Source organism: Eumetopias jubatus, unplaced genomic scaffold (assembly GCF_037043125.1).
Source record: "Eumetopias jubatus isolate StellerSeaLion01/CBP00866 unplaced genomic scaffold, mEumJub1_p1.0 scaffold_12, whole genome shotgun sequence".
Classification (NCBI taxonomy): domain Eukaryota; kingdom Metazoa; phylum Chordata; class Mammalia; order Carnivora; family Otariidae; genus Eumetopias; species Eumetopias jubatus.
Window position 1 is genome coordinate 2,742,655 of NW_028274818.1, and position 24,897 is coordinate 2,767,551.

Consider the following 24,897-nt stretch of genomic DNA (forward strand, 5'->3'; position numbering starts at 1 on the left):
AAACAGCATGCTGGCAAACACGGCTTTTTGCAAACCCTTCTGGAAGACATTGTTGGGTGAAGATGAAGAGCTTTGCAGAAGTTACAAAGTTCACTTATTTACTTTTTACTGGAACAAAATCATAGCAGGGTATCTAGGCTGCCATAGGGCTAAGAGTTGTGTTCATTTAGAATCAAGAATTCCCCTCACTTGAGATGCTTGTTGGTATCTGGGGAGAGCAGCAACCACTGCAGAACACTGGCGGGAATGTTGAAATCACAATGGAATATTTGGGGGTTGTTCTCAGCAGATGCTTATCCACATCCTCACAAGTCTTGTCATATACACTAGCACCACGGGAAGGAACTGGTTGCTCAGGTGAGCTGATGGGGCACCTCTCCTTCTACCTTAACTTCAGAGGCTAGGGGATGGGTGGCGCCCACATGAACCCCCAGCTTCCCAGTTGTTGTCCGGCATTCGATGGTCTTCTGTGAAGGCCCCTTTTAGACCCTGCATCAGGAGGTCCAGAGCTGAGGCTGCAGAGCTGAGCTGAGCCCAGCTGGGAGCGGAACCCAGATGCTTGGCCTCACAGGTGACACCGGCTGCAGTGGCTCATGGTTGTGGGGTCAGTGGTCTCTGCAGCAACAGTTGGTGGAGGTGGCTGTGGTGGGGCCCTGAGACCACAAGGGCCGCCAAGGCAGGGGGAAAGCAGCTGCATGTCTGGGCCCAGGCCACACCTCGAGGGGGTGCAGGAAGGATGGAGGGGACCTGGCAGTTCCTGCTTGCCAAGATCTGACCAGATCTCACTGGCTGCAGAGTACAAAGAAGGTATTCATAGTATTTATGTAACTCTCTTTGGAGAATACCTCAAAGCTAATCAGCATCATAATGAATCTGTACTGCGAGCGAATGTAAATGGGAGAGGAATGAACTGTTACTGAGCTTGCATTCCTTGATTTAGTGGGTCATCAAAGAATGGGTAGATGGTTTAAAATGAGTCAACTTATAAATTAAAAAAATGACTTAACTTATAGTTGATCATGTTTATAGTAAATGGACTCAAGACTATAACCAGTGGACCAAAAAACGTGAATGCACATTAGTCCCATTAAATTCCAAATCAACAATTTAGTTCCAGCAGAGTAACATCACCCACCACATTAAATTAACATTAACTTGAATTGTACTGCTCTGTTTCCAGTTTTATACTTTAAATTTTTGTTGTTATTCGAGAAGCATAAGGTGTATGGATTTTGTATTTGCACACCTTTGAGTAATGTGGTAATAAAGTTATTATAAATCAAAACTGAATTCACGGTGGGCACGGGGAGTTTTGAGAGCGGCTGAGAGCCTGGCGGGGCGGTCTGTGCCCCTACCGCCAGCGACACCCAGTGGCCAGAGGTGGAACTGCAGCCCCACGGAGCGGTCCCTTGAAACCTTGGTCTCCTGGATACCATCAGCCATCTTGGGATGGGGTCAGCAGTGCTGCGTCCCGCCTGTCCCCTGTTCCGTCCGTGCCACACTGTGGCTTTCCAGCTACTGCCTGCAATTATGAGAGCAGTAGGCATCATGTGCCTATGAGGGGACGTTTCCAGGAAGGCACTGCTAAGGATTGTAGCGGTCCCGCAATGTAGACAGCTCGGCTAGACACTCTCTGGTCCGATGTTTTGGGTAATAAGCGCCCTGCCACCAGAAATGTTTAACCAGCATCCGAGCAGACTCTCAGGTGCTGGTGAGGCAGGGACGGGCCCAGGTTCCCAGCCACCATCAGAAGTTGGCCCTAGGGTGAACGGGGCTTGGGGTCTCCCAGGGGGTGGCAATGTCCAGTGATGTCAGGGGGTGAGAGCATGTGGTGACACATCTGGAACTTGTACTCACACTCTGGCGACCTTTCTTATAAGGAGATCTTCAGCCTGGGCGCCGGCACTCTGACCAAAATGAGGTAAAGAAATGAATGGGTGCCTCTGCTTTAAGGGAGCTCAAACCTGTTACAACCACGTCCCCTTTCCACCATCATGGCTGACAAAACAGGTGTCTTCATGAAGGGATGTTGTCTCCTGAACTCCTGAACCCCTGGCTGGAAGGAAACAACGCATCTCCTCCTGGAGGGCTCTGGACCCAGCTTCTCCATGGGGGGCACAAACGGGGCAAGCTTGTCACCATCTGGATGGTTGTCCTGAAGACCAGGGGGAGGCCAAGATGAGGAGCGCAGAGCCTTCCTGCCTCCACCCTACCCAGTGGCTTTCTTTCTGGCTGCTTCTGGGCTTTGACAGTGAGCCCTTGCTGCTCAGTCCTGTTACACCCCTCCTTTCCTGCTAACATGGGCATGCTCCCTGCTGAGTGCTCACAGACAGATTGGAAACAGCCCCAGGGGGTAGATCATCCACCCGCTGGGGCGACAGCGTCCTCTCTGTGTGCCGAGGCGAGCTGATGCTCCTACAGACGCTGACACATGATACCGTGTCCCAGTCCAGCATCTTCCTGTCTTTCCTTCGCGTCCCCAAGGGCTCTTCTGCAATCACGTGTAGCTGGCCAGCCTGGGGCGGCAGTCTGGCTGTGGGGGACCGAAGGAATCCATTCTCTATGGACTGAGGCCCCCCCAAATTCATTTGTCAGGCTGAGGCCACTCCCTCTCATTTGTCTGGAGAGTTTTTTGTTTGAGAGAACTCACTGTATTACTTAGGTCGGCAGTCCTGTGAAAACAGCTTTTCACAAAGAATAAAATGTAGAATTACTCTAGAAATACGTTGTGAAAGTCTTCTGCCTTCAAGTGGGGAGCTTGCGAGGCTTCAGACGCTGTGACATAAAGTATCAAAAGGTCGACATTGCCTTCGGGAAAATGGTTATTACCCCCACATGAGAGAAGCAGGCTCACCCACGATGGGCCCTGGAGGGTGCCGAGGGCTAGGGCGCTGGTGGTCTCCAAGTCCGCGTGGCAGGATTTGATGATTAGGTCTTAGTGCTTTGGTTTGGGTTTTTGGTTTATCTTTTGCAAGTAGCCTGTCTCCAAAACAGGCAGAGGCGGGCGGGGTGGCGAGGACCCCGGGCTGGCAGGTGCTTATGAGAGAGACACTGTCCACGTCTGTCAGGGGCTCGGTGACCCAGAGCCAGGCTTTGAAATGGGCCGTTTCAACTGTTATGCATTTGTTTGGCCTGCACCTTTCTCAAGCCACATCTCTTTCATTTAGCACTTGTTGTGAGGAGATTCTTGGGCCGGTGCTCCATCGTGTGCTTATTATTGTCGGAAACACATAGAAAACCTTGTTGGCGATGGAGCCTGCCTCTGGGGGCCCTGACGGCCTGCCTCACATACTGGCCACGCGGCCGCCATGCGTCCTGCTGTTGGTCACATGAGCCTTGCACCTGTTGTGTTTCTGCGTCCTGGTGTTGGTGGCCGGTGCAATCTGTCCCCACCACACAGGGTTACTAGCTCTCAAGGGCCTGTGTGAAGGACAGAAACTGGAGGGCCCTTTCCTTTTGAAGCTGGTGACCCCATGAGTGTGGACCCCAGCCCTAGGGTGGACCGAGAGTCTGAAGAGTGTCTGGTGGTCCCACCAAACTTCCGGAGAACAATCTCCGGCCCTCCCTTCCCTCCCACAGGGTCCAGCTAACTCTCTTTTCCCTAAAGGAAGCTTTCACCAGCCACTTAAACCTGGGGTTCCTCCTCCCTTGACCCTGACTTCGGATCTAGCTCCCCTGTGCTTGCCTATTTCTGGGCCTCTTTCAGGATTTTACTGGGTTTTGATCTGGGGATATAGATTGGGGCACAAAACAGGCATGTGACAAAATTCAAGAACTGCAGGTGTAACTTGAGGTTACAAGCAGCTCAGGGTTTTTGCGAAAACCTGACAGGCAGCCAGCCCCGGCTGTACTTTTCCACTGCTGGTGAGGGCTGGGAATGGGGCAGTGCCTGTTCAGATGTGAAAGACGGGAATTACCGCAACAAAAGCACTATGCTGGGCTTAGGTTTTCATAAAAAATTCAGAAATCCTTTAAAATGTTTGTTTTGTTGGAAGAGGACGGCGAGCTCGTTCCCTTGACACAATGATCTTTCCAGCATGGAAAAGTCCCGTAGCACCACGCGCCAAACGGTTTGAGCAGCTAGCTGCTGGATCATTTGCGTCCACCAGAGTAACGTTCCAAATCAGCTTTAACATTTACCTAATTGTCTTCTTATGACTTGAATAATGTATCTAAACATTTCATCCTTTAAACTATTGAAACATCAAGGTTTTAATGTGTCTTCGGTGAAAACCAGTCTGCAGGCTTCATTGGATTGGGGGCGGGGTCTTCTCTTCCCTCGGAGCCGGGAGTTTGGTAGGAGCAAGACCCTAACCCAAACCCAAACGGCAACAAAAGATTTTGGCCTTGAAACTTTTTCTTTAAATCTCGAGAGCAAGAACTTCCCTGACGACAAGCGGTCTTGGTCACCCTGGGGCTGCTGTGGCAGCCGGGGTTCTCGGGAGGAAGAGAACCAGCAGGCCAGACAGACCCACGGACAGAGAGTAAGGGACAGAGGGAAGAGACGTGGCGAGGGTGGCTGACCGGATCCCGGCGGCTGAGGAGCCCCTGCGGGCGGGACTGGGGCCGCGGAAGCCAGCAGGTGAGTCCGGGTCTCGGCCCAAGGACCCAAGAAGCCGGGCGCTGCTGGCTCCCCCCCGCCCGGGAGAAGGCGGCCGCGCAGCTCAGGCAGGGGGTGGATCTGCCTTCCCTCCACCATTTTGTTCTGTTGGGTCTACTGGGGCCTCAGCCCATTTGGCTGAAGCCACCTGCAGTGGTGAGGGTGGTTTTTACACAGTCTCCCAATCCAAGTGCTGATTTCTTCTGGAAACGCCCTCCCAGACACACCTGGGAATACTGTTTTACCAGCTGCCCGCGCCTCGCTTAGCTAACAGGTGAAGGTAACCATACGGTTGCCAGCAGGCCGGGGGTTTAAACTACACGCACGCTGTGGGGACAGGGGCTCTGGCTTCTTCCCAAAATACCTGGCGGAGTTGGCGGGCCTTCATCTGGGCCTCCGGAGTCACAGCCATTCAGCTCCCCTGTATTTCTCAACATACGACTTTATTTAACCAGTTGATCTTAACCTTAACCACAGACAATAAACCAGAAAAAAATGTAAACAAATAGACCCCCGGAGTATTACGTTTCGGGCTAAAGTCTCGGTGTGTCCACGCAGGCGCACGGGGCGTCCTGGGGGTGAGTCGGAGCGCTGGATCCCACCGTCCGTCTCCCAACACAGACACCCCCAGCCTGGGACCAAAGCTACCTCAAGTGCAGGCTGTCAACCTTCTGGCTCCTATCTGTCACTGAAGGCGTCCCTGATGCGTGCGGGGTGGGGGCAGGACACTGAAGGCGTCCCCGACGCGGGCGGGGCGGGGCGTGCGCGGAGGTGTGGGGTTCCGAGCTGCCGCCAGGTGGGGTGACAACCAATCCTGAGACCCCACGGTCCCCAGCAGCCCCGTCCCCTCGGCCGGGTTGAGCTCCCAGAGGCCAGGACAGGCCCCCCCATCGCAGGGGGGTTGGCCACAGCAGCATGCTGGCCTCCCCCGCACCAGCCCCGTCCCTCCCGGGGCTTCCTAGCAACTCTTCTGGGCCTGGACACTCGGCACAGCTTGACCTGGCTTTGGCTGAGCCTTTCTGATGTGTGCGGTCCTTCCGCTGGAAGAGAAGGAAGACCTACTTACGTGACCGCCGGGCCGTGTGTCATTCTAATAAAGGTGATGCATGGCCTGGCATCACCACCAGCACTACGAGTGACCAATAGACATGATGGTGGTAGAGCTACCGCGTAAGGACTACTGTCCACACGCCCGGCTCTGCTCTAAGCATCATTCCTTCATCGTTCACAACATACTTAACGAGACCCTGCTGGGCACTGTCTACGCATTACCCAAGGGGGCTGTGGGGTCTCTGAGCCTTAGCGGGAGGAGAGGGTGAGGAAACGAGCCGCTGTGACAGGAGGTCCCACCGCAATAAGACCGTGAAGAGCCTGGAAGCCGCGCGAAGGGCCAGTGAGAGATGCCGGGCGTGGGGCTGGGGGTCGGAGCTAGCCTCTCTCCGGAAGGGCCTTCTGGACAGAAATTTGAACGCAGCACAGGAAGGAGCCTTGCAAAGCTCTGGGGAAGGAGGAGCCAGCAGGGGCGCAGCAAGGGCAAAGGCTTCCCGAGAGACAGGCCTTCTTCCACTTAAACATGTACTCTTTTTAGTGCATAGTCTGAGTCTTGGCAAATATAGGCGCTCATGTAACCACCAGCAGCACAGTCAAGACGGGACATTCCATTACCGCCAAGAACTTCCCTGACCCCTTTGTGGTGAGCCCTGCAGCCCAGCCCTTCTCACGCTCCAGCCACTGTCAGGCTAGCTGTCCCTGTGGTTCCTCCTTGTAGGAGTATCGTAAAAATGGATGTGTGCAGTCTGTAGTTTCTTTTTTTCTTTTTTAAAGATTTTATTTATTTGTTAGAGAGAGAGAGCACGGGCGAGAGAGAGTGAGCGAGAGCACAAGCAGGGGGAGCTGCAGGCAGAGGGAGAAGCAGGCTCCCCGCTGAGCAAGGAGCCCAATGCGGGACTCCATCCCAGAGCACTGGGATCATGACCTGAGCCGAAGGCAGCTGCTTAACCGACTGAGCCACTTCAGGCGTCCCAGTCTGTAGTTTCTGAAGATGGTTCTTTCACTCAGTGCGATGCAGGTGAGCTTCAGCCCTGCGGTCGCAGAAACCAGTAGCTCGGTCTTTCTCTTTAGTGCCCAGTGGGATTCCATTGTATGGGATTTGTCCATTTGATTGATCTGTTTACCAGTTTGGGGATATTTGTGTTGTTTCCAGTTTTTGGAGACTTGTCATCAAACTGCTAAAAACATTCATGCGCAGGTTTTGGTGTAAATGGTGGTTTTCACTTCCCTGGGGTCAGAGATGGGGGGAGGGCTTGCTGGCTGCTGTAAGTGTGGGTGTAGCTTTATGGGAGACTACCAAGCTGAGAAAAGTTTTTTAAATGTTTAAATCTTAGTCTTCACCACAGCTGCTTGGGGTAGGTCCTGCCCTCACCCCACCCTGCAGGTGAGCGCACTAAGCTGCCGTCTGGTTAGGCAGCTGACCTGGGGCACGAGGCTGCGACAGGGCAGATCTCAGGAGTCTGGCCTCCACCCTCTTGCCTGATGCGATGGCTTCTTGGCCCATGGGCTTCTGTCCCATCCCATGCTGCCTTCAGCTTTCCCGTCTCTGCCCCTCCTCACACCTCCTGGCCCTGCCCTGCCTTCCTGCAGCACCTGTCCATCAGCGCATTTTCTCCAGAGGTGACGCCATGCGGGCTCTCCAGGCAGGGTGCTCACCCCTGCGCAGCCTGGGGCTGCCGCGTCTGGGAGCAGGATGCTTCTCCTGCTGCTGGCACCTGTCAAGGCCACCAGTCTCCAGCAGGGTGGCCCCCAGGAGACGGGAGGCAGCTCCCCCAGCTTGTTCCTGGCTACTCTTCTCCCAGGCCTGGCACCAGCCCGGGGACCCAGTGGCATCCAGTGGTCACTAGTGGTCAGCTTTACCTTGAGTTTTCACTGTGCAGCAACAACCCCTCTGACACCCCTCCCCAGAGACACGTTCTCCTGCAAAGGACACATGCTTGTGCTTAAAAATTCAAACAGTAGATCAGAGCAGACAACGAAAGGGAAGTTTCTCCTCCTTTTACTTGAGGTTTGCTGCTGCAATTAACAATTTCTGTTTTTAGTCATCTGGTTATTGGCTCACAAATATGAATGTCATGATACCATATGCAAATTCTTGATTTATCAACTTTAGAGAGTATCTATTAACTCCACTGTAGGGAAGAGAAAGAATTTAGTGTTTTATGACCTTCCTTTCTTCCTGTCCCTCTACTTCTTGGCTTTGACTTGTAAAATTACAAGATTTTTCCAGGGTTCGATTTATGCTTAAAAAGAGTGGCTTGAATCTATTTCTCGATGTATCATCTCAAGACAAAAATCTGCTGGTTCTCAACTATAGGAAATGAGGAAATAGTGTGCGTGGATGGGCCTGGGCTCGCCGCCTCAGATTTCTGTCAGGTTATCGTTTTTATCATTTATAAAGACCGAAGCAGGGGCGCCTGGGTGGCTCAGATGGTTTAAGCGACTGCCTTCAGCTCAGGTCATGATCTCCAGGTCCTGGGATTGAGCTCCATGTCAGGCTCCCTGCTCAGCAGGGAGTCTGCTTCTCCCTCTTCCTCTGCTGCTCCCCACTGCTCTTGCTCTCTCTCTCTCTCGCTCTGTATCTTTCTGTCTCAAATGAATAAATAAAAAAAATTCTAAAAAAAAAAAAAAAAAGACCGAAGCAGCTGTCGTTAAGTGTCCTGTGCTTTGGGTTGATTCTGAAAATGCACTGACACAGCGTGAAGGCATCACGATGCCGTGAGCGTTACCTGCGCAGAAGCAAGCACTGGGATGAGGCCCCTGCGGAGGGAAATAAAAGGCTATGTAGGGAAACCTTGGGCGCTTGGAGGACAAGGGTCCACGGGGGATGGTGTCTTCCTTCCACTCGGTCATCTGCCCACCACCACCTTGCATTGAGCCTGTGTCAGGTTTGAACCAGGACTCCCTTATCTGCCTGGTTTCTCCGGGGCTTCCTAGTTGCTGTTATGTTTATTGTTGCTGCTCCTGGGGGATCAGAGGTCTCCACCGCATCATCAGGCACTAAGACCAGGTTAGGATCTTTGAGTTCTAACTGGTGTATCGTCCAAGTGACTTGTTCTCTGCACACAGTCTTCACAGAGACCCCTGCCTGTCTCCAGACTGCCTTCTAACCTGCTGTGTGGAGGTCAGCTTGGGTTTTTTCTGTTCACCCAAGTCCTACATTTTCCCTACACCCCCCAGTAGTCCACGGTTATGGCCCCAGAGCCTTTCACTCCCCGATAGAACTTAACTGTCTTGGGAGTATGTGCGGTGCGCTGTGCTTGGCATGCTAGCCCCGAAGGACGGCCAGACAGTTCAGATGACATAATCTGGGGAGGGTGACAGGCCGGAGAGGGGGTCTTGGCTTCAGGTGTGGCATGGCCTGGAGTGGCCCCTGATGCAATCAACCTTCTGACTCATGTCGGAGTGTGCAGGGACCAACCTCACTGCCCGGGGGTGCTCCCAGGAGGCTGCTCAGGGGCCGAATACTGGACACACACACACACAAACACAAAGAAACGTGCACTAACACACACACAAACACACACATTTAGACATTTTTACTGAATCAGTTCAAGGTATTTCAAATATTTTCAAAAATATTCTTAAAGTAATATCAGATTATTGATTCAATAGTATCAATACTATATAGTTGATATTCTATTTTCCCTGTCTCCAGAATCTCTCCCGCGGCTTCTTCTTGACCTGGCATAAGATCGCGGTCCCCACTGGACTGTCAGACCTCCTCCAAGCCCCGTCCTTGCTGCCCTTCTCTGTCTTTACGACATTCAGAGGCGGCTCTGTCAGAACAGCCCATGCTTGGAATGTGTGTCCCCTCCCGTGACGGGTGCGAGGACGTCTCTGTGCCCGCACCGGGGGGTGCACGGGGAGGGGCTGTGCACCCAATGACTTGGGCAGGGGCATCAGCCCGTATGCAGGGGAGAAGCTGTCCTGGTGTCAGGGGCTGACCTTAGTGTCTGAGGCAGATGGGGGCATGGAACACAGCCCCATGGTGGTGAGAAGGTCTGCAGACTGCCCGTGCCTGTTCCCAGGGCCACATGCTGTCCCACCTGGCTGAGTGCTGCAGTAGTGCCGCCAGGCTGATGACCATTGAGGAAAGCCACCGTGGGGGGCAGGTGCCCATCGGGGGAGGACAGGTGTCTATGGGGAGGACAGGTGTCCACGGGGGGCAGGTGTCCGTGGGAGGGCAGGTGTCCATCGGGAGAAGGACAGGGGTCCTCGGGGAGAAGGGGCATCGATGGGGGGTGGGGGCAGATGTCTGTGGGGAGGACAGGCATCCACAGGGCACAGATGTCCACAGATGTCCAGGAGCAGGCCCCACTGGGTAGAGTTTGGGGTGTGTGTGGGAGTGAGACTCAGAGCAGAGACCATGCCTGAAGCCTGCTGAGGAGGCCAGGGCACAAGACGGTCCTGGGTGGGAGACACATGTCACTGGACAAAAAACCCACAAGCTCCAGACTGTCGCTTGGGAAACAGCACTGTCCTGCAGGTCCCGTGCTCGGGTCACACTGCTGGCAGAGGCCACAGGATGGGGCCTGGAGCCATTCAGTTCTTCCCACTTCCATGTCCCTGCCCCCAGGAAGGATGGCTTAGGGTGCAGGGCCGGTGTGTGAACTCAGCTGCGAGGAGCTGCGGAGGCCGGGAGGGATGCTACCTTCACCTGCGAGTAGATGACAGAGGAGCCCTGGGGTCTGCAAAGCCGCTGCTGGCTGGTGGCCGGGCCGTAGGAGGGCAGGTAGGTCCGGAGGAGCCTTAATGCGGAGTTTGAAGCCACTATGGGAAGAAGAGCAGCACTCAGCTGGCAAAGATGACCCAGCACTCTTGCCCGGCCGCACATCCCCACTGGCCCCGTCCCAACCCGGGTCCTCTCTCTGCCCGGACGGCAGCCTCCCTGTCCTGCCAGGGCCCTGGCCTGAGGCCTCGGCCTCCGGCGGGGCCCGGCCCTCCTCAGCATCCCTCCCAGTTCCCCAGGCTCCCTGAGACCACCCCTTCTCTTGTTAGTGCTTTGAGCTCAGACTCCTCACATGCACTGTGGAGAGCCCGGCCAGGTCACCTGTGTGGCCTCAGGCAGGTCACGGCCACCTCTCCGGCCCTGGTGGTCTCCTCCATGTGGTGGGAGTAATAACATCATCCCCCTCTGGGGTTACTGTAAATTGATATGAGTTTGTGTGTGTGTGTATGTATGTATTTTCCAGTGTCCGTCACGTGTGCCAGTACAGTCCTGACTGCTATGAATAAACACATAAACAAGCATTAAATATATAAGCGCACATAGCGTATATATTTGTAGCACCTGGAACTGTACTTGGCACACAGGATCTCAACACATGCTGATGGGACGTTAGGTGTTGTTATGACTTTTATATACTATCCTAAATCTGGAATGTGGAATGTGACATCTGGCAGGCGGCTCTCTCCTGTTGGCTTGGAGGGACCATCTAGGCTTTGTGACTTCAGGGCGGTCTCACTTAAGGTCCTTGGCCTTAGTTCCCTCATTTATAAGATTGGGATAATAACAATACTCACCTCAAAGGAAGTTGTGGGTATGAGCGAGTTCCTGTGTGTGACAGGTGAGCCATTGAACCAAGCATGAGCACAAACACAGTTCATTTGACTTTATACAAGAGGATCGGAAAACCAGAATGGGTAAAATCACACAGCGCTCCTTACAGAGCACAGGTGAAAGGGAGTCTGCCCCAGAGGCAGGTCTCCCTTGTGCAGGAGGGAGCCGGGCTGGGGCTGGTCATGGCTGAGCACCCACCGGGGAGGACGGGCAGAGCCAGCCCAGCAGCAGCGAGTCATCCTCAAGCTGCGGGGATGGCATCCCCATGTCTGCTTTCTCAACCCTGTGGGTTAGAGTGGGAGGAAGAGTCATGCCCCCGAGATGTCTGTGTCCCAATCCCTGGAGCCTGTGAGTGTGTGACCTCGCAAGAAGGGACTTTGCAGATGTGATTCAGATTAAGCACCTTGCAATGGGAGATTATCCTGGATTATTCAGGTGAGATTTTAGGGAGAACTTTAAATCAGAGAACTTTCCCAGCTGTGCTCAGAGGGAGACCCGGCTTTGGACGAGTGATCAGAGGGATGCAGCATAGCACTGTCCCCTTTGAAGACGGAGGAAGGGGCCGTGAGCCGTGGGGAGGGGTGTCCTTGAGAAGCCAGAAAGGGCGAGGAAGTACTTTCTCCCCTGGAGCCTCCAGAGAGGAGCGCAGCCCAGGCAGCACCTCGACGTGAGCCCGGGAGACCTGTGTCTGGCCTCTGACCTCCAGCACGGTAAGATAATGCGTCGGTGACATGCGTCACGGCCGCAACAGAAAGCTGATGGAGGGAGAAGAGGAATGCCAGCCCGTTTCCCATCACAGTGGGGAATGCCGAAGCCCAGACAGGGCAGGTGTTCCCCCAGGCTCTCCGGAGGCCGTCGGCGGGGGATGGAGAGTGCGGCCGGCACGGTGGGGCCGGGGAGCCCAGCAGGGCAGGCGGGCATAAGTGAAGAAACCCAGCGACCCCGCGCGAGGGCGGCTCTGTGTCCGGTCAGCCCAGACCTGCAGAAGGGGTGGAGGCCGAGCTGCGTGCGGCTGGTGCCTTCGAAGTCGAGAGTCCACGGGTCTTACCTGCATGTCTGTTCCCCTCCTGAATCATCCGCACTTCTGAGTACACCACGTCTCCTCCTTTAGGGTTGACTTGGAAAGAAGGGGCAGAGAGCTATAAGGTCCTTGCCTCTTGTCCGACCTACTTCCCCCAGCCAGAGCTTGTCTTCTGCACAGCCCCATGGTCCTCTCCTGCCCCACCCCCACCTGGACCAACCCTGGGGTCCCTGCCCTAGTGGGGGGCCCTTGGTCCTCACCATTGCTGTACACCGGTTGCAGCTCCATCCAGCCTGGAACATTGTAGTAGGTGGGCTCCTGGGGGTCCAAGTCTGAAGGGCTCCTGTGAGACAGAAATAGCCATGTTTCCCAGCAACCCTGACGAAGCAGTTGTAATCATCACTCCCTGCTTGCAGGTCTTTATACCAGCGGCTGGCTGCCAAGCCTGGACGCATAGATGAGCACATACCCAACGGTCTGCTAGTGTGAACAACCACATTACAAATCTCGATGTTTCCAGGCTTCGTGGGCACCTGATACACACCAGGCACTGCGCTAATGCTTTTAACAATATGAAGCTGATTCTATCATTATCCCTCTTTTATAGATGGAGAAGGTGATGGCTCTAAGAGGCGAAGTGACTTGCTCAAGACCACGTGACTACAAAGGACAAGAGCCAGGATTAGAACTCTTAGATCAGGATCTCAAAGAAATCAGTCATGATGAGGGCTCACAGGAACTCTGCATGGTTTGGATGCAGCGGCCATGCGCTTGCCCAGAGATGGTTTGTGAGCCATGGTGGGGCTCCCAAGGTGAGTCTCTGGGATCCAAGATGGCAGCCCCTTCTTACAGGCACAGCCTCCGGTGGGAAGAGTGGTCTCTCTGGGTGGCCGATCATGTGACTCCATCTTTTCGGGGGTCCCCGGAGCAGGTATTAGGTTGGTCATGTCCAGAGCTTTGCAGCGGCCAAGCTGGGACTAGCTTAGGACATGGATGTATTCAGTCTTATAGTGGTCACTCAGACAAGCAGTGGTAGAGAACGTAGGTTACTAAATAAAAAGCACTTAACTCTTGATGCAAGAAGGTGTGTGTAGCCAAGGTGGTGGTGAGAAGGTCCTGGCAATTGCCTTGACGTGTGCCAAGCGAAACAGCAACATGAAGGTGGCACAACCTATCTGTGTCCCCAGCAGTGACCAGACCTGGTTCATTTTTATCCCCTGTGGGCATCTCATGAACCACAAGCAGCACAGCCCGGGTCTTACCTGGAAGGGTCAGAGGTCGGCCTTCCTCCTGCAAGGGAAAGCAGAGGGTTGCTGGAGCCAGGGGAAGGAGGCCGTCACAAGGAGCACAGCTGCTAGGAGGCTCATGAGAACCTGCCGCACGGGGCGCCAGCATTAGGTGGACCCGGCTCCACTCTGCCCAAGGGAGGTGGCAGATGGGGCGGAAACTGCTGACCCTGGCTTGCGGCGGGGCATAGTTATACCATGAAAGAGGATTTTGTCAAGAGCAATGCTCCATAGCTGCCGGCGGGAAACAGGTCTGGTCAGCTGTGGAAATACTGCACATTAAACGATCAGGAGGTCATCAGATCCCATTGGGTTTCTGCTCTCTTTCCTATTCCTTGGTCTTTCTCCTCTTCCTCCCCTTCCTTGGGGGCTCGTGAGGGTGGAGAGGGAGACACACTGAGGTTTATGATGTTGGATCAACTCTGTCTCATTGAGGCATCTTCGTGCACTAGGGCCATTTTGGGAACCCTGTGTTCATAAAGATGAATTCTAGGGGAGCAGGCAGGGAAGGTGGGGAGCTGTGGAGAGCTCAGGGGTGCTTACAACGACAGCCTGAGCCCGAGCGGAGGGGGCAGGGAGGGCAGGCCCTCAAGCGGAAGGTACCCACCTGCTCTCCTGGGGAGCCGACAATACAGCAGCTGTGCTAAGACCGCGAGGCCCACCATGCCGAGCAGGCCCCCAGCCACACCGCTGGCAATAGGGCCACTTCTGCTCCCTGTCAGCCCTGGAGGGGAGATCCCACGCGTGAGCTGGAGGGAGAGGCTCGTGGTCTTGAACTGCTCTGACCCCTGCAGCTGATGCCTGGGCCTGGGAGGGAGGAAGAGTCCAGGCACCAGGACTGGGAGGCTGGGCAGCAACCCGGGAAATGGCTCTGCTCTTGGGGAGGAAGCTCATGTCTGCGGCTGAGGCCAGGCTGGAGGGCCGGGACGGACAGGGCCCACCAGCGAGCATCAGAGTCGGTGGTCCTCCTTGGCCCCCTGCTCCTACTCTAGTACCATCCTTTCAGAAACACCTCAGAGGAGGACCACGTAGAGAACTCTCAGCTTCGTGTCCCTATCCTTGAGAAGAAGTACCCTGCTCACACATCATGAGGATTATCAGAATATCCTTGGAGGGGATATCTGTCCACATCGATGGCCTGGGCACAGGAAACTTACCTGAGATGGAGAGTGGCACCGCCTCGCTGCGCTGGGCCCCCAGGCCATTGTTGGCCTCACAGGAGTAGTTTCCAGAATGTTCTGTGGTCAGAGAGAGGTTGAAGGACACTCCTCCTCCAGAGGGGGCCGAGCTGCTCCCCAGGGTGACATCCTCGTGATAAAACCGGTACAGGATCGGGGGAGAGCCGCTCTGGGCCTCACAGCGAAGCTCCACCACGTCCCCAGGGAAGGCCTGGGCCCCGGGCGTCCTGAGGGTGAGGACCGGGCGGGACGCTGGGACTGAGGGAGAGAAAAAGTTAATACAAGTCCCTACTTCTAACATATTCGTAAATGAGCAGAAATTATAAACAAAGGGCAGAGGTCAGATCTCAGTCTTGGAAACTAGACTGAAACTCATATGACAGACAAAGCTACTGACCTTAATCTACAGATGCACAAAAATACCGAACAGAAAAGTGTGGAAAGGGTATGAATCGCTAAAAACTTCAAGTAGCCAATAAATAAATAGATTATTATCTCCGTTACTAATTATATACATACAAATAAAAACACCCATCAGAAGGACAAAGCCTAAAAAGACAGATCATACTCTTGGACTTGTGGACAAACGGGCACCTCAACATGCTCTAGGTGGGATTGCGGATTTGAAACACTTTCTCAAATTTGGCAAACTTAAATTGCCAAATTTAAAATGCACATCAAATTTGACCCTGCAAATCTACCTCTAAGACTGCTTCCTTTAGGGACAGTTAACTGACTGATGAAATACAAAAGACATCCAAGATGTATTTTTTAAGTGAAAATGCAAGTTGCATAATTATGTATAACCTGATTCTACTTCTGTGAAAAAATTTTACACCTTTATGTTTATAATATATTTGAATATTTCTAGAAAAATATCCATGAGTTCTAGCAATTTTGGGGTGGAGTATGTTGAGTTTTCTACATAGACTATAATGTCATCTGTGAAGAGTGAAAATGTGACTTCTTCTTTGTCAATTTGGATGCCTTTTATTTCTTTTAGTTGTCTGATTGCTGAGGCTAGGAGTTCTTAAAGGGTATTATGCTAAAAGAAATAAGTCAGTCAGAAAAAGACAAATACCATATGATCTCACTCATACGTCGAATTTAAGAAACAAAACAGATGAATATAGGGGAAGGGGAGGAAAAATAAAATAAGATAAAAACAGAGAGGGAGACAAACCATAAGAGACTCTTAACCCTAGGAAATAAACTGAGGGTTGCTGGAGGGGAGGTGAGGTGGGGCGATGGGGTAACTGGGTGATGGGCATTAAGGAGGGCACTTGATGTAGTGAGCACTGGGTGTTATATGCAACTGATGAATTACTAAATTCTACCCCTGAAACTAATACTACATATGGTAACTAAATTAAACTTAAATAAACATTTTTTAAAAAGAAAGAAAAATACCCATGAAACTATTTTCCTTCCCTTTCCTTTCCTTTCCTTTCCTTTCCTTTTTTTCTTTTCTCCCATGAAACTATTAACAGTGGTTATATCTTGGAAGTATGTGGACATGAAAGTGTGTGCCTGCAGGTAGAATGAGACCTTCACTTTTCATATTGTCCCTTTTGTACCATGCGCTTTTCTAATCATGAAGATTTATGCATTCCTTCAGAATAATGAATTACTAAAAACTCAAAAGTTGTGTTAAAACATGGCCACAAGGAATGAAGGAACGTCACGATGTAGACTTAGGTGGGGCCCTGGGTAGGCCCATGCCTCAACCTGGCTGTCCCATTCCCAGCTGTGTGTAAACTGGCTACTTTCTACCTCTGAGCCTCACCTTCCTTTCCTGTAAATTGGGGATAAAAGTGGTTTCACTGGTTTATCTTAAAGATGAAATGAGATATTACATGCTAAGTACTAAGCACAGGGCCTAGCACATGCAAGGACTGAGTGGTGATGATGATGGTGATGCTGGTGGAAATGATGGTGGTGATGGTGGTGGTGGTGATGGTGGTGATGATGGTGATGGTGGTGATGATGATGATGGTGATGCTGGTGGTAATGATGGTGATGGTGGTGGTGATGGTGGTGGTGATGGTGGTGGTGATGACGGTGATGGTGGTGGTGATGGTGGTGGTGATGACGGTGATGGTGGTGGTGACGATGGTGGTGATGGTGGTGGTGATGATGGTGATGGTGATGGTGATGGTGATGGTGGTGATGGTGATGGTGGTGGTGATAATGGTGATGACCAGAACATTCTTCTCAACTGTCCTTAGCATACTTTTGCTATACCCCAGTTCTACCTAAACAGGAGTCTGGAGGTTTGGCCAGCCAGGAGGGCCATCACAACAGGTTCAGAGCTCACAAGAAGCAGCTTTCCTTTGGATCTAATACTTAATGGCAAGAGGTCAGAGTGCAGCATAGAGAATGGAGGAATTTGGTGGAGGGCTGGCCGATTCCATTCATGCCATCCTGCTTTCACCTCTCTGTGTTTCCTGTGCCACCATTGCTTTAAGAATCACTTTGTAAACAGGATTGGTTGTGTCTCCTGAAAGGCTATGCACGGAGTTAATGTTAAGACAGACTTTTTAATAAAGAAGTTTGAGGCACATTTATATTCCTGGTAATAAAAGAAGCACAAGAGTAGAGGCTTGTGGGGGTCAAAGGGAGAAAAATCCAGACAAGGAATGGCCAAATCTTTTTTTGGAGCAGAGAGACACATACTCAAAATTTAATTTCCCTTTCAGTAATCATACTTATAGATCAGTATATCGACTATGGTCTAAAAAGCTTTTGCATTTTTAGTGAGGAGTTTTGATCCCATATAGGAAGACTGTGCTGCTTGGACGGTCCAGGTTCCTACAGCCATAACTGCAGGAAAGGACCTGGACTTGCAGATGGGTTTCTGCCGGCAGGAAGTCCCCGGCTGGGCTGTCACAGCAGCAGTGGGGGTGTTGGAGCTCCAGTCTGGCCGCCGGGTAGAGAAGGCATGCCAGGCTTGGCTGTGCTGCTTGAGGGTAGGACCAACCCACCTGTGACGCTGAGTGTCAACGATTCGCTGCGCTGGGCCCCCAGGCCATTATCAGCCTCACAGGCATAGTTTCCAGAATGTTCTGCGGTCAGAGAGAGGTTGAAGGACACTCCTCCTCCAGAGGGGGACGAGCTGCTCCACAGGGTGACTTTCTTGTGATAAAACCGGTACAGGATCGGGGGAGAGCCGCTCTGGGCCTCACAGCGAAGCTCCACCATGTCCCCCACCACGGCCCGGATCCCGGGAGTCCTGAGGGTGAGGACGGGGCAGGACGCTGGGACTGAGGGCAAAAATAGATTAGTTGACACCAGTATCTTTTCACATTTCCTTTATTTTCATTTTTCAGAGATTACCTCTGTAGAGTATTTGTGACACTTTCTAGATCTTTTCTATGTATATGAACACCCATTCACACCAAAACGTAAATAAACACGTAAAAACATACATGCACACACATGCACGGGATCACAATACACATCCTGGTCTACACCCTGGTTTTCCCTTCAGCAGCACATCATGAGCCTCTTTCTACATCATTCTTAAAGGTCTATCTCCTCCACCTTTAGAGACCAACTTTATTGAGGTATAATTTGTACATAACAAAATGCAACTCTTTTAAATTTACAGTTTGATGATTTGGGGTGAATACTGCTCAATTATTTTAACAAGCGCAAAGCCTTCCAGTGTATGGATTCACCATAGTGCACTGAAGGAATTCCCCACGACTGGGAATGTCCTTGCTCTCCTCCTGCGGATAATGTCACGGCCAACAGTCCTGCACATCCCTCGTGGCACGTTTGTGTACGCACTTCTTAGGATAAATTCTTAGAAGTGGAATTTCTGGGATGAGAAATATGAACATTTCAAATAAACATATATTATGCTAGACTGTTCTTCAAAAACTTTGGACCTGTTTGCACTTGCACTAAGGGAATATAAGAATTCCAGTTCCCACACTCTCATCAGTGAGAGTCATAGAAGGTGCAGAAGCTTATTATTTCTTCTCTGTTCCTAATCCTAAATTCTACAGTTGTTGTCTCTGAACAACTCACCCACTGCATCCTATGTGACCCTGCGGTCTACTCGTGGGTGTTTCAGGTGCTGCTGGTGAACTACAATCCATTAATGAGAAGTTACTGCCTGTAAAGGATTCAGACATTATTGACAAAATGGAAAATTTGAAAGCTGTGGTTAATTTTTCAAAATGTATCCAGTCAATTCTATTTTGTTCTCCACCATGAAATAAGAATAATAATCATGAGAGAATTGTTGTTCTTTTATTTCTTCGTCTCCCTTAGACCAACTGACTTTTCTTTGTTACATTTATTTTTTACATTTTGGGCACTTTCTGTAACCATGATTCTCACAGTTGAGTAGCCTTTGTTTTCATTTCTGAATCAGTGGTTTTCAGCCCTATTTGTACGATAGTCTCACCTAAGGATGTGTTAAAAAATATTGATTCTGAGGCCACATCTGAGAGATTCTAAGTTTAATTGGTCTGGAGAGAGGCTTAGTAATGAGCCTGTTTCAGAGTTCCTAAGTGATTCTCACGGCAGCCACCACTGAGAGATATTCAGTGTATACGTTTTATATCTCAGTGAAGTCATTTTGAGTCCTTTGTATCAATTCCTATTTTTGCTGGCTGCATTTTGTCGTCAAGTAATTTTTAAAGAAAGTTTAATGGATACTAAGTTCCCTGAGTCCTTGCATGTCTGAGCAGGACTTTCGGATTTGGTATAAAATTCTCGGTTCTCTTTCCTCCCTTGAAAGTACGTCTGGACATGACTCCTCTCTCTTAGCAATGATTTCTGTGGAAAGTCTAAGACCAGTCTTCTTTCTGAGATGACTGCATTTATTTACTCATTTACTTATTGCCGATCACACGCGCGCGCGCACACACACACACACAGACAGATGTTTAACCTCGACATTCAGTAACCTCCTCAGGGTAAGTCTTTCCATCTATGTATTCAAGTTTTCTTCACTTCAGGAACAATTTTTATTACATCTTTGAGTTTCGTCTCTCTCCTCAGTTTGGTTCCCTAACTTAGAGACACTCCACTCAGTGGTCTTCACCGTCGGACCTCTGTGCTGTACGTTTTTGTCTTCTCGCCTTTGTATCTGTCTCTCTTTCTACTTCGCATTCTGTATTATTTTCTCAAACCAGTTCTTCATTTTATTAATGGTTTCTAGAAGCATACATTCTAGCCTTACTGCTTCAAATTTGGATTTCATTTCCAAAATAGCTTTGTAGGGTTTTTTTTTTTTTTTTTGGTGTTTCTTTTGAGCCCTGCTAGACAATTTTTAAAATCTCTTGTGTTATCTTATCAACTCTTCTTTAACCTGTTTATTCCTTTTTGTAGTTTTTTTTCCTGAAGTCTGTATTTTCTTTAATTGTTTTGAGAATATTTAGAAGAATTTGTAGGATTTTTTGTTTCCTATAGTAATTTTTCTTTTTGAAGATATTATGTGTTATATTTTAAGTTTAAAAGCAGCAATGCAAAGACTCCCATATTGTGCTTCGTTTTTGCTCATAACTTATTCTCCAGTGAATGAAGTTGTATTCAGAGTCTTGTATTTGCTTGAGAATGCTGTGTGTGTGTGCGTGTGTGTGCGCGCGCGCGCCTCTGTGTGTGTCCATGTGTGTATGTGTGTGTGTTTCGGTGACTCAGAGCTGGTGATATAGATCAGAGCACATCCCCACGATATCTCTTTGCCTTTTCTTTGGGGTACGTTCCCTCAAAAGAGTAGATTGCTTTGTCAGAATATCTGCCTGACTCACAGTGAAGCTTCTCACTCAGCTCACAGATAACTTGTTCGCTAACCTAGGGCTTATTATTTTCTGCTCACTTATATAAGCAGATGCAAAGATCAGTTTTCTCTTCCTGCTCTTCTCTTCCTCATTTTACCTCAAAGACTTCTTGTTCATTGAATCGTAAATGCTGACTGAGGACCTATACTGCGCCAGACACCGAATAGGTACAGGGGTGTCGTGGAAACCCCGAGTGATCAGGTTCCATTCTCATGAAGCTTATATCATGGTACAGAGGGAAGCAGACAAGAAACAGGAGATAAAGAGGTTTCAGGTACTGCTAAGTTTGAGAAGAAAATAAAACTTCATAATCGGATGGAGGATGCCTTAGGGCTGGGGGCGTTCCTAGATAGATTAAGTTCTGCCTTTGGAATCTGGGTCTCAGAACACTTAAATTTCTTAAATCATCTCTTTACCCCACATTTTATATTGGGGGAATATCTTCTGTTGGTCATTCTTGATTTCTGTGATCTAAAACAAGGGTTATCAAGGAGCTAGAGATCCTTTAGATCCATACGCTCAAAGGTAAGACCATCTGTACCCAGACTCATGTGTCCCTAAGACCAGCACATCGCCAGTTTGTGCACTCAGCAGGCCCCACCTCCAGCTGCACTCACACTCTGACTACCACCCGCTCCCACAACCCTCAAGGTGCCTCCCCCAGCTCTGCCCTGAGCGATGATGAGGCTCCGTCATGGTGGTGCTCTCTCTTGCTGGGATAGGTAAAGGAGCCCAGCTTGGCAGCATGCACGGTTTTCCCTGGCTCTCTTCTCTGGGGCTTTGACTGGTGCCTCTCACACTCTCCCTCACTTCATTTCTTCCAGAGCTTCACGAATTCCTGGCCTTAGGGTTCCTGTTCCAACTCAAATCACAGAACTCTGGGGCTGCGAGGAACACTAATTATTGTCTTATCTAACTTCCAATTTAGGTGAAAACAGTGCGACAAAGAAAGTTTAAACGTTTTGCCCAAATCACGAACCAGTTATGTTCATAGCCAGAGCTAGAATTCAGGTTTTCTGATTCATACTTAGATCCGATGACCCAAGTGTTTTTCAGGTACACTGGCTCTTTCTAGGAAACTTCAGAGTCTGCTGTGCATATAGTTCCCTAAAACAAGTATTTTCTGAAACAGACTTCATTATGTGTCCTGTCGTTTCCATACTTTGTTGGGCTAGAAGTGGGCAGTGCACTGGCTGTGGCCTAGGGCGTAGCTTGGAGGCGAAGCTGCCCCCCCACGCCCCGCTGGACCAGGTAGAGCCACTGCTTTGGCAGCGAGCCACCCAGCATTGGCAGACACGGTAGAGGGTGGAATACAGAGAAAGGCGTCACACCCAGAAGCTGAGCAGTCGATGTTGGGTGTTGCAGAAGCTGTGAGTCAAGAGAAGTCATGAGAGAGAGGGAATGGAGTGGAGGATGCTCAGGAGCTGCAGGGATGGTGTGCAGGGATACGAGGAAAATAGCTGGTGGCCTGCGAGTTGAGCGATGGGAGCTTCTAGCTCGTCGCCTATCAATATAACCTGCTTTTGAGAAATAAGTTCTATTCTGAGACATCTCTCAGCTCTTCCATGGGTCTGCAAGTGTTGTCTTTCTTGTTTTTCTCATTCCCTGGATGTCCATACAGGCCCTCCCCCTCTGGGGACACCCCGGGTCTCCGTTTCCCTGTGATGTGGAATGGACCACTCAAGATCTTTTGGTCATACTTCTGCTTCTCATAAAAGCAGACAAACCAATGAACAACTGGACTTTTGCTCTCTAATAAGCAAAGATACCAGTGTAAATAGAAGCAACTTCACTCCAAAGACGACACCGTTTTGGTGGTTACATGAGTCACCATGAGCTGGTACACCCCTGATTTGTATACTTTTCTGAATGTGTGTCATACTTCAACAAAAGCTTTAAAAACGTAATACAGTAAAATGAGACTTATTTTAATGAATTAGGACAAAGCATCATGGAAACTCCAGAAAGCCATTCCTCCTTTCCTCGTCGACCCTACTGTGAGGGCTTGAACCTCTTCAAGGAGGGAACTCCGGAGAGATTGAGGGCTCGCCTGTGACTTGTCCGTGTGACTGTGCTTGCGGCTACATGAGCGTACATGTTAGTGGGGAAAGCAGGGGATGCTTCTCTGCATTGGGTTAAAAAAAATTGCCTTGGGGACTGAACCTACAGGGCATGAGAAAATATTCTGAGGGACTGAATTCATCTGGCAAAAGCTGGGGAGTATGCTGAGCTATCTAGGGGTCTGGCTGAGCCAGGGCTGGGTGAGGGCTGAGGCCACAGGGAGCTGGTTCTATGGGAAGGGGCCGCCAGGGGCACCAGCTGTGTGTTGGCGGGGAGGGGGAGGCAGGGACTGGAAGGTACATGCAGACTTCTGAAAGGCTCAGTGTGAGAGACGAGAACTGAGTCACCTCCCCTGAGATCAGCTACAAAGCACTGAATGCAGAAGCAGAAGAATGCGAATGAGAACAGAATCCCTGGGTGTGCCTGCTGCCTCGTCACTTACCGCGTGGGGCCTCAGTTTCCTCTTCTGTAAAATAGGGACAAAAGAGTCAGAGATGAGTGACCGGCAGGAATCCAGGGCTTACCTGTGACAAACAGGCTCTTGGTGTCACTGCGCTGGGGGCCGAAACCATTGTCCGCGGTGCAGGAGTAGGTCCCAGAGTGCTCTGCGGTCAGAGTGACACTGAAGGACGCCCCTCCTGCAGAGGTGGCCGAACTGCTCCCCAGGGGGACATCTCCGTGATAAAACTGGTACAGGATGCGGGGTGAGCCTCTCCGGGCTTGACAGTGAAGTGTCACCCTGTGTCCCTCAACAGCTCGGGCCTCAGGAGTGCTGAGGGTGAGGACAGGGCGAGACACGGGGACTGAGGGAGAGAAACATCAGTCAGCAGGGGCTCCTGCGCATTTCCATCACTGGCCAGTCAGCCCCTGCCCTCCAGGCTGGCCTTTCCCTTTCCCGCCACCCGTGGCCCCTTCTCCCCACCCGCGTGCCTTGTTAGGTGACCTCAGTCCGGTTTCCCAGTGTAAATGACGCTCTTGGGGAAGAAGTTCCTTCTTTTGCGGCTGCCAGGCCCCACCCTTACCTGTTCCTTCCTCCTGCCTGTGACCCTGGAAGAGCTGCCCTTCCCCCCCCCCAAGGAGGGTCCTCCTCCTTCGCCCCAGGAGCCCACCTGCCTCTGTCCAGCGCTGGCTGTACTGGCTTCTTCCCATTTCCATTTAGATGTGTTTCATCCTCTCCAGGTGAGAAAATCAACAAAACAAAACTACCAGAGCTGTGTTTACTCTTCCCCATCACGCCTTTCTCCCTGGTTCTAAGGACAGATTTCTGAAAGAAGGGGCTACATTTACTGTCTCCACTTCTTTGCCTCTCACTTATTTTTTGTGTGTGTGCATTGAGACCTGCTTTTTATCCCCAGCAATCTATAAAGTTGATTGTCCGTGTTTGTGATTATAATATAATATAACGCTTCCATGCCTGTGCCAGGTGTATGTGTGTTTGTCGTATAAAATGGTAAACATAGGCATGCGGACACTTAACTGAATTACCAAACAACCCTGTGGGGCAGGTGCTATTATTGACCCTGTCTTAGAGACGAGGAAGCCGAGGCCTCACGGTGTAGGTGACGAGGCAGCGGGCACGTCCAGAGACTCCGTTCTCGTTTGCATTCTGCTTCTGCTTTCAGCGCTTTGTGGCTGAACTCGGGGGAGGTGACTCGGTTCTCGCCTCTCACCAGCTCTCGGCTCTGTTTTGTCCGAACTGGTCCCTGTCTTCTGCTCAGTCTCTTCCCTTGGTTTCTGTGGGAAACGAGCACATGGCGTCTCCTCTGCCAGCCACCGTCCCTGGCGGGGGCCTTCCCCCTCCGCGCGCGCCTGGCCTGGGGTCCTGACTGGTCTCTCTTCTGGGGCCTCTGCTCTGCTCCTGGCTGCTCTCCAGACGGGCTTTTCTGCCATCCATCCTCCCCTGCAGCCAGAGTGATCCTCCCAGTGTAAAACTGTTCTTAGACCCCAGAGCTCCCTTTAGGATGAGGCCCAAGTCCTTGGCGTGGGTCTGGGGTGTCCCCAGGTCCTGGTCCTGGACCATTCCCCTCCTTCCCGCAGGCCTTCGGCATTTGCCCCTGCCTGGACCACAGCCTCTCCCTGCCCTCCCCCGCTTCCCATGACACGCCATCCAGCCGGCAGCTCACGCACAGACTCCCCTAGAATCCTCTTACGGCACAGCAGAGATTGGGGTGCCCCTTTACACCCACAGCCTCCAGGTACTCATAGCCCCTGGACTGGTGCTTGCCCTATTGCGGTCCACACCCGCCGCTCGACCTCAGAACTGTGTGCACAGGCCATGCAGGCTAGTCCGAGGCATCCGGAGACAGAGTGCAGTCCGCACGCAGGGCGCGCAATGCCCTTCTT

At 51.3% G+C, this 24,897-nt stretch overlaps 1 protein-coding gene across 1 annotated transcript in view; it reads right to left on the minus strand.

Moving 5' to 3' along the window:
- Positions 1-9,174: 9,174 nt before the first annotated feature.
- Positions 9,175-24,897, minus strand: part of FCRL5 (Fc receptor like 5) — a 33,547-nt gene continuing 17,824 nt past the window's right edge. Inside the window, exons 7-14 of the mRNA XM_028090197.2 lie at positions 23,079-23,357; positions 17,683-17,961; positions 14,678-14,956; positions 14,128-14,244; positions 13,497-13,524; positions 12,495-12,577; positions 12,262-12,330; positions 9,175-10,423 (exon numbers count right to left, since the gene is read on the minus strand). Coding sequence (XP_027945998.1) covers positions 10,266-10,423; positions 12,262-12,330; positions 12,495-12,577; positions 13,497-13,524; positions 14,128-14,244; positions 14,678-14,956; positions 17,683-17,961; positions 23,079-23,357 — 1,292 coding nt within the window. The 3' untranslated portion in view covers positions 9,175-10,265. The remainder of the gene's footprint in view (positions 10,424-12,261; positions 12,331-12,494; positions 12,578-13,496; positions 13,525-14,127; positions 14,245-14,677; positions 14,957-17,682; positions 17,962-23,078; positions 23,358-24,897) is intronic.